This window comes from Pocillopora verrucosa, chromosome 13, assembly GCF_036669915.1.
Source record: "Pocillopora verrucosa isolate sample1 chromosome 13, ASM3666991v2, whole genome shotgun sequence".
Classification (NCBI taxonomy): domain Eukaryota; kingdom Metazoa; phylum Cnidaria; class Anthozoa; order Scleractinia; family Pocilloporidae; genus Pocillopora; species Pocillopora verrucosa.
This window is the reverse complement of record NC_089324.1, coordinates 13,390,961-13,400,513: the sequence shown is the minus strand read 5'-3', so window position 1 is coordinate 13,400,513 and position 9,553 is coordinate 13,390,961. Positions and strand designations below refer to the sequence as shown.

General features: G+C 39.0%; 2 protein-coding genes across 2 annotated transcripts; both read left to right on the top strand.

Annotated features, from left to right (window-relative positions):
* The first annotated feature begins 257 nt into the window (after positions 1 to 257).
* On the top strand, positions 258 to 1,151 carry LOC131797486 (adenosine receptor A2b-like). The gene has a single exon (XM_059115110.2). The coding sequence runs from the start codon at positions 258 to 260 to the stop codon at positions 1,149 to 1,151; it is 894 nt and encodes a 297-aa protein (XP_058971093.2).
* Positions 1,152 to 6,566: 5,415 nt separating this feature from the next.
* Positions 6,567 to 7,924, top strand: LOC131797488 (melanocortin receptor 5). The gene has a single exon (XM_059115113.2). It carries the CDS (start codon positions 6,704 to 6,706, stop codon positions 7,595 to 7,597), a length of 894 nt encoding a protein of 297 aa, XP_058971096.2. The 5' UTR covers positions 6,567 to 6,703; the 3' UTR covers positions 7,598 to 7,924.
* Positions 7,925 to 9,553: the final 1,629 nt, after the last annotated feature.

The following is a 9,553-nucleotide window of genomic DNA, read 5'->3' as shown; positions in this document are numbered from 1 at the left end:
TTTACAATACACCAAAAATTGATGTAGTTGAAATTATATTAGATTACAAGGGATATCTGTTTACCACGAAGTTAACCAATCGTTAACCAAATTTAAGTTGACCCAAAGGAATTAAAGTGTAATCGATTCCATTGACGCTGTATGTCTTAATTTATTCGTGTACGTCCTTATTGTGAATGCACGCGAGCGCTTCCAACTTAGAAGTTTTGCTGTGTCAATTTTGAAATAACATTTGTGCTTAGACAGATGACTTGAGAATGGAAAATAACACTAACTTCTCAAACCACGGATCAGAAAGCCACAACTTTCACGCCAAACCTTTCGTTGTTGTGAACTGTGCCTTGAATGCGCCATTAATGCTTGTATCAATTCTGGGCAACACGTTGATTCTTGCCGCCATTATAAGGACTCCGTCGATTCGTTCTCCGTCAATGATTATGCTCGGTAGTCTTGCTGCTACAGACCTTCTGGTAGGTCTTATCGCTCAGCCGTTGTTTATTGCAGATGAGCTCATTACGAAGAACCATGTTCTTTACACTCTTTCTGCAATGATAGGATTCGCCTTATGTGGTATTTCTCTCACAACCATAACAGTTATTAGCATGGATCGTTTTATTGCACTGCAATATCACTTGCGATATGCAACTCTTGTGACTAACTCCAGAGTGATCTATTCTATAGTAGCGGTATGGTTGAGAATCTTGATCTATTCAGGACTTCGCTTATGGGATAACGTTCTATTTCACCTACTTTCCGCGATATTTACCGGTGTTTACCTTGCCATATCCACGCTTTGTTACATTAAAATTTATCAAATCGTCCGACGCCATAGATTGCAGATCCGCTCTCAAGAACAAGCTACAAAACGCCACATCATTCAGAATCGCATAGAAAAAATGCGATTAAAACAAAGCGCTTTGAACACGTTCGTTTTTTATATCTCCATGATTGCATGTTACTTTCCCTCGTATGTTTTGCTCTTTCTTTTTGGAATTTCCTATTCCACATGGAAAACTGAATGGACCATCTCGACTACCGTTGTGTTCATGAACTCGTCCCTGAATCCAATTCTGTTTTACTGGCGTATTCGCCATCTTCGGGTTGCAGCTGTGAAGACGGCAAGATATATGTTATGCACCACCACTGATTAATTTCAAAAACATTAACTTTTGTCAGACAATTTTGGCTTCTAAGTGTAGTGACAAGCTGCGTTTAAGCTGGCTCAATAGTGCCAAGAATCCAAATCTATATAAAAAATTGAATCAATCGGGGACATCGGAAAATTTTGTGAAATTAGTCAGGTTACGGCATCTGGGCAAGTTTTTGCCTTTCGTTTATACCCAAAACGCTTTCAAGATTTGAGAGTTCCCAAAGCCTATTGTAATGTCCATTACTAAGTAATTTTTTATTAACAAGTAAACTGTAGAATTAAATTTCCTAAGTTAGTATTGCGTTGTCTTTATCAAATCGATTATTTAGCAGTTTCTTTTAGTGTTAATACCTTATAGCTATTTTTTTTCCTATTTCCCTTGAAAAAACATTGCATTTGCATTTCAGAAATTTAGGTGGAAGACTTGAGACTTGATGTTTAGAGATGAAAATTCAAATTCTAAAAGAAATATGAATATATATAAGTATTAAAAACTCATGGCCGACTGAGTCCATTAACCGTTTAAGTAGTACAGAGGAGTTGCCGATCATTGCTTTTGATAGGTTATGACATGGTATACGTGTAATAATTGCATATCGACAGGAATAGTGGGTTTCCCCCCGAACCTGCAGGCACCTGTCTATAACTATGACCGGGATATAAAAATATTAGAGAAATGTGTCTCCTCATTCATGTGATGTCGGTGTTTTAAAATTTAAATCCCGCACGTGCGGTGTAGCATCTGTCTCCCACGAGAACGTCAATGACCTCTAAAGCACGATTTTCAAACTTTAATGACTTCCTTTCCTCTTGTTTCGTCGCCCTTTTGTCAGTATTATTATTATCAGTTTTATTATTGTTCGTGCTATACTATTATCGTTATCGTTAGCAATGACAGCTTTCATTGGCGTCTGTCCATATCAGTATCAAGTTTCTTACTCAGTGCGACAGCTGTTGTTACAAAGTGCGACAGCCCATCTTAATATAAAATGCGATGGCCCATTATTGGAAAGAGCGACATCTCTTTTATTATAGAGAGCAACGTAGTCAAGTAATTTTGGAAAATGCGAGGACACACCCCCTCAACTCATTCTAACATTTTCTTATCTCAGCGTGCCTTTGAAAGCTCATTCTATCGATAAATCAGTCATTTTTCTAATTTTAGTAGATACAAAGCACTCTATTCAAATTTGAAAACTTAAGAGCCTTCTGGTTCGTAATTTGACGACAGATAAACAAACAAACGCAGGCTGTAGAACAGCCCAAAAATAATTCATATTGCACTGACGAGTTTGGCTGCGAACAGTATTTAATGTCTTGTTCATCAAAAAGCCTTAAATTTGCTGTTAAATCACTCAATTTAGTCTCTTCACTTTGAATTATTGATGTAATCATGTGAAAAGCCACGTAAGAAAGACTCCCAAAGAGGAACTACATTGCCCATGACAGATTGGTAACGCTTGACGTTGAATAAGCTCAGCAGTTAAACGAATGTTTTGAGGAAGCCTTCAAACGTAGTTCCGTTCACTTCTTTGTCTGTGGAGGATATAATTCATCCGCTGTCTTTTTGCCTAAAAACCACGCAATTTGCTTACAACGGAGCCTACTATCTGTTTTTGGAAAAGCTATGGTAGCCCAGGTATAGCCGTACCCCCCCCCCCCCCGAAAGGTGAAACGCGAGCGTTCCGTTTCTCCTAAGGGGGGGAGGGTACGGCTACATGCAGACTACAGCTATGGGTTCGTCTGTCTCTGCTGTTTTTGTCAATCTGGAAGACGTGGAACAAAAGGCTTTGAGTTGGTGGCTTTAAAATAGTGGATGAAAGATGAGCAACATCAGCAGAGATAACAACGGATCGGCAGATCATGATTCCTTCAGTGAAGAACCTGGTAATTCTCAAACATTACTGGTAATCATAAAATGTGTTCTGAATGTTCCTTTGGTGTTCGTATCGCTCTGGTAATACTTTCTATTGCAAAAACCCCCTCCATTTGTTCGTCTCCTTCAATGATCATGGTGTGCAGCCTCGCGCTTACTGACTTTCTCGTTGGACTGGTTGTACAGCCACTTTACATCGGGCAGCAACTCTCGAGAAAATCCAATTTACTTGCCCTCGAGGCAAGCGTAGGCCATTCTGTTTGTGGTGTTTCATTTTTGACGATAACAGCTATAAGTCTGGACCGTTTTCTCGCTCTTCATTATCATTTACGATATTTTACTGTGGTTACCAAATCCCGCATCATATGTACCGCTGCAATCATTTGGCTGTTCAGTTCCCCAAGCATGGCACTTTTTTTTTGGAATAAGCGTTTACATCGCACATTTGTTGGATTTATCGTCGTAATTTGTTTCATGGTATCCACCGTTTCGTATGTAGGTATATACTACATCGTTCGTAAACACCAAAGACAAATTCACATCCAGCAAAATATTGTAGAAGGCTTCAGAAGTTGAAATAAACATCCTGCGTTTGAAGAGAAGTGCTGTGAACACATTCTTGTTCTATATCGCTCTTATTCTGTGCTATTTCCCATTTTTTGTATTTATTACATTGACTGGAGTATTTGGGCAGAAATGGAAAGTGCTATGGAGCTTTTCAGCCACTGTAGTATTCATGAATTCATCTGTAAACCCATTTTTGCATTGTTGCCGTATTCGAGAGCTACGCACTGCAGTTTTGAACACACTGAGAAAGATGTTGTGTAGAAAAAGCGTCCAAAAGCTTTTGATATTCATCGCCTCTTAGAAAAACGCACTGCACCGGTTAAAAAAAGAAAGTAGGAAAATTTTAATAAGCTTGAATAAACACATCAACCATTAAAATGTGAAAACTGAGGAAGTCCCTCAAAATCGTGCTGCACTGGCGCTGGAAAACTTTGATGTTTACATGGAGGATTTGTTCTGAGTTTTTTTCATTTATATATTTATTAGTTACTTTATGGAAAGAAACGAATGTCTCAGTGGGAAATCTGGCTTGCAGTCCTCCTTGAAAGGAAAAAAAAAAAGAAGAGAAAAAGAAAAGGAAAGAAAAAAAAAAATCACCCTCGCGTAAGCAGTCAAAGACAGATGAGGCAAACTTGTTTACCCAGTCTCATCGGAATAGTATAGAAAACGTCCAAAATACAGCCCAACCCGCTTGTTCGCTTTGTTTCAACGGCGATGAATCCAATTTCAGGCTAAAAGACTTTTTGACTTTCCGGGAGAGACGGGGGGTCTCGAAACTTGGGCCATTACTAGGATATAAGGGTTTGCGCCAAGGTTATTGGGCAAGAATTATCCATCTCAGACGGCAAGATAGACCGATGTTTTCAAACTAGGACTCGCAAAGCTATGTACGTGACTAATTCAGACCAATTAAATCGATAATTTTGGGCAAGGTTTTTAACTTTTCCTACTCTTATAACAGAAAGTATGAAAAGATAATTTGAGACGATTGATTTGCGCGACAAAATGAATTTCCTGCACGCAGATTGAGCGATTCTCATCGTTTAATTAAAAATTGCGAAATCTGTTCAACTTACTCGAACTTATCAAAATTAATAAGAATTGAGCTTTTATTCGGGACTTGTTAAAGTTAATCAGGAATAGTTAATTTATTACTGATTTCGAAACACGATCAGATGTCGTTTAGCCAGTCATATTGACACCCTGCAAAGTCAATGTTTTCGCAGCTATTTCCACTTTTACTGTTATTTTTTTCCACAACTTGTTCGGTGTTATTCCAGTAGTGTTACTTGAATATTAAATAGAGTTCAGTTAATTTATCACATGGGATAAGGTTGTATTTCATCTACTTTCCGCAACATTAACCGGTGTTTGTCATGTAATATCCACGCTTTGTTAGATCAAAATTTATCACATCGTCCAACGCCATCGATTGCAGATCGGCTCTCAAGAACAAGCTACATAAAGTCGCATTCAAAATTGCACTGCAAAAATGCGATTAAAACAAAGCGCTTTGAGCATGTTTGTTTTTTTTAAATCTTCATGATCGCTTGTTACTTTCCCGCGTATATTTTACTCTTTGTTTTTGGAATTTCTTACATAGCTTGGACCGAGACCATCTCGTCCATCGTCATGTTTATGAACTCGTCCCTGAATCAAATTCTGTTTTGCTGGCGTATTCGCGACCTTCCAGTTACAATGCTGAAGATGACTGTAGGGATGTTGTGTACTCCACAGATTAAGATTAAAAGAGGCAACTTTTGTAAGGCTGAACATTTGCAGCAACTTTCTGACACCTTACATTGACGACTGCATCGGCGCTACCTCCTCTACCAGAGAGCTCACTCAATTTATAACCACCGTCACTTCCTTTCACCCGGCTCTTAAATATACCTAGGAAATTTCCGACACCTCTTTGGCTTTTCTAGACATCAAAATTTCAATTGAAGGCAACGGTTTATGCACTAGTGGTTACTACAATCCTACAGATTCACATAGTTACTTGTTGTATTCATCTCCGCATCCATCACACATTAAGAACTCCATACCCTTTTTCATAGGTTCTCAGACTTCGTCGTCTATGTAGTGACGACTCCGATTTTTCCGAAAAATCAGAGGGAATGTGCCAGTTTCTCGATAAACGTGGTTATCCTGTTTCTGTCGTTCAAGCGGGCCACCACCGCGCCCAAAAAATTGATCGACAGTCAGCACTGCAAACGGCTGATAAAAGGAAAACACTGACCACATTCCATTCACTCACATTTCAGCATCACAACCACGCGGTTAAATCTATCATTCTTTAAAACTTTAAATTACTGCAAAACGATTCAGAGACTGGCACTATCTTTTTGCTATCCCCACTAATTTCATTCAAACGTAACAAAAACATAGGCAACTTTTTGGTCAGAAGTTCATTTCAAACCAATGACCGATTTTCAACTTTCAAACGCGGTCGTTCACAATGCAAAACTTGTCCTTTCATTCATAACGAAGAGAAAATATCGGGACCCAAGAGATCCATTAAGATCACTGATCACTTTACGTGTACCTCCGCCATTGTCGTTCACTGCGTAACTTGCACTTGTTGCAAGAAGTTATAGATTGGTGAAACAGGAAGACGACTAGGTGACCGATTCCGAGAACACCGCGATGTGGAAAGAAATGACAAGGACACAAACCAGTCGCCAGACACTTTAATCTCCCTAATCATTCTAAACAACATATGGCAGTTCGCGGCCTTTCCTTACATCAAGGCAGTTCGGAAAGCCACAAAACACTAGAACAAAAATTTATCTTTCAAATCGGCACCCTTAATCCCCACGGCATAAACGAGCGCTTTTTATTTAACTAATTTATTCTTGTTTTCTCGTCACCATACTCCCACCAATAGCATAACTCCACTTTCTGCATATAAACTCATACACATCCCACAATTCTTCCGGTAGCTCTGACGAAGGGCTAACACTCGAAACATCAGCTTTTTTCTCTTTATGGTGGTCAATTTACGTTTTCAACTCGGTTGTTAACACTAAATCACCTTCAACTGAGCTGATTTGCTGTGTCAACTTTGAAATGACGTTTGTGCAGAGACAGATGCCTTGAGGCCTAGGATGGAAAATAACACTAACTTCTCAAACTGCGAATCAGGAAATCTCAACTTTCACGCCAAATCTTTCGTCGTTGTGAACTGTGCCTTGAACGCACCATTAATGCTTGTATCAATACTGGGCAACACGTTGGTTCTTGCCGCCATTATAAGGACTCCGTCAATTCGTTCTCCGTCAATGATCATGCTCGGTAGTCTTGCTATTACAGACTTCCTGGTAGGTCTTATCGCTCAACCGTTGTTTATTGCAGATGAGCTCATTATGAAGAACCACGTTCTGAACGTTGTTTCTTCAATGATTGGATTCGCCTTGAGTGGTATTTCTCTCGCAACCATAACAGTTATTAACATGGATCGTTTTATCGCCCTGCAATATCACTTGCGATATGCAACTCTTGTGACTAACTCCCGAGTGATCTGTTCTATAGTTGCGGTATGGTTGATTATCTTGATCTGTTTAGGACTTCGCTTATGGGATAACGTTGGATTTCACCTACTTTCCGCGATAATCGCCGGTGTTTGTCTTGCAATATCCACGCTTTGTTACATTAAAATTTATCAAATCGTCCGACGCCATAGATTGCAGATCCGCTCTCAAGAACAAGCTACAAGAAGTCACATCATTCAGAATCGCACAGAAAAAATGCGATTAAAACAAAGCGCTTTGAACACGTTCGTTTTTTATATCTTCATGATTGCATGTTACTTCCCCGCGTATATTTTTCTGTTTCTTTTTGGAATTTCTTATTCCACATGGAAAACGGAATGGACCATCTCGTCTACCGTTGCGTTTATGAACTCGTCCCTGAATCCAATTCTGTTTTGCTGGCGTGTTCGCCAACTTCGGGTTGCAGCTGTGAAGACGGCAAGAGATATGTTATGCACCACCACCAATTAAATTCAAAAACGGTACCTTTTGTCAGACAATTTTGGTTTCTTGGTGCAGCGACAAGCTGCATTTAAGCTGGCTCAATAGAACGAAACATCCACATTCAAACAAAAACAATCGAATCATCGGAGACATCGGAAAATGTTGCAAAATTAGTCAGGTTACTGCATCTGGGCTTTAAATCCCGACAATAATAGACGGGCAAGTTTTTATCTTTTGTTTATACCCAAAACGCTTTCAAGATTTCTTGCCAAAAGGAATAGAAGAGGTGTCGTTGAGAATTCCCAAAACCTATTTTAATGTTCAGTACTAAATAATTTTGTTTGAACAAATAAACTGTAGGATTACATGTCCTGAGATGGTATTGCGTTGTCTTTATGAAATCGATTATTTAGCGGTTTCTTTTAGTGTCAATACCTCTTAGCTAATTTTTTCCTATTTCCCTTTGAAAATACATTGTATTTGGATGTGGGAAATTTAGGAGGAAAAATTGATACTTGATGCTGGCAGATGAAAATTAAAATTCTAAAAGAAATTTGAATATATGTAAGTTTTAAAAATTTATGGCCGACTGAATGCATCAACTGTTTTAACAATACACATGAAAAAATTACTCAGGTCTGATTGGTTGAGATAAAAGCAGTTTAATTTTCCGGTAATTTAATGCAGAAAAGGGTTAATTCAGTGCAAAGAAAGTAACAAGCTAGACATTCTGATTGGTCAATAACAAAGAACTCACACATAGCTAATGAAATGCGAGCCTTGTATGTCGCAACATTTGGCTACGCTGAAAATTTGCGAGCGAAACAAAGGCCGGCGTTTTAATTAGGTTTTGTTTCGCCATCGCAACAACAATACAGCAGCTGAAAACAGCTCTAACACCGAAAACACTGTATATGTAAATATTATTAATACGTAATCACATGATTTTTCTCGTGCAGTTTGGAATAGATAAGCACTTGTTAATTTTTTCAAAGACCATAAATTGCACTCACCCTACGTGCTCGTTCAATTTTGTTAGTTTTTGAAAAACATTGACTCGTTCTTATTTATTCCAAATTGCACAAGAAAAATCATATGATTACGTATTAATAACATACATGAAAAGATACGAGATAGGTTATCATAATTATGCAGACTGAAGCAAAGCGCGCGTATCAAGTGCAAAAATAATTTATTGAAACCGTGCGTTCAGTTAGAAACAACTGCGTACGATCAAAACAATAATATACAATCATTTTATATTTTCACATCTTTAAGGCACAGAACAGTTCGGAGTTAGCTAAATAGTTCAAGGAATTGTTCAGTCTGTGTCCGAATCACTTTCGATGAAATGGAATCGTCGTTGGCGTAGAATCGCTCGAGCAAAGTGTTTAGCTAGGTCGACATTATTTTGCATAAATTAGAGTGACGTCACGGAACACGATTAGTGTCAGGTTTGTAGACGTTCCCTCGCTTCAGTTTCTCCTTAGGGGGGAGGGTACGGCTACAAGTACCCTACAACTATGGGTTCGCCTGTCTCAGCTCTCTTTGCCAATATGCTTCTGGAAGACGTGGAACAAAGGGCTTTAGCCACTTCACCGATATGTTGATGATGTTAATTCAGCGGTATCCGGAAATGAAGCGGAACGCCTCCTATGGCATTTGAATTCAGTGGAGCCGTCCATCCAATTCACCCTTGAGCGTGAAAAGGATAGACACTCGCCCTTCTTTGATTTAAATGTATGCAGAGCGGAACAGGGGAATTTAAAGACAAGTGTTTATCGTAAACCTACCCACGCCAACAAATACCTCGCTTCCGACTCTCACCATTCTATTCGCCATAAAAAGTCTTTAAAAGTCTTAACTCACGAGGGCTGACTGTCTAACATCTTGGATTGATTCAAGGCTGAGGAGAGAAAATATGTTTCGGAAGTCCTAAAGGTAAATGGTTATACCAATACATTTCTCCGTAACTGCCAGAAA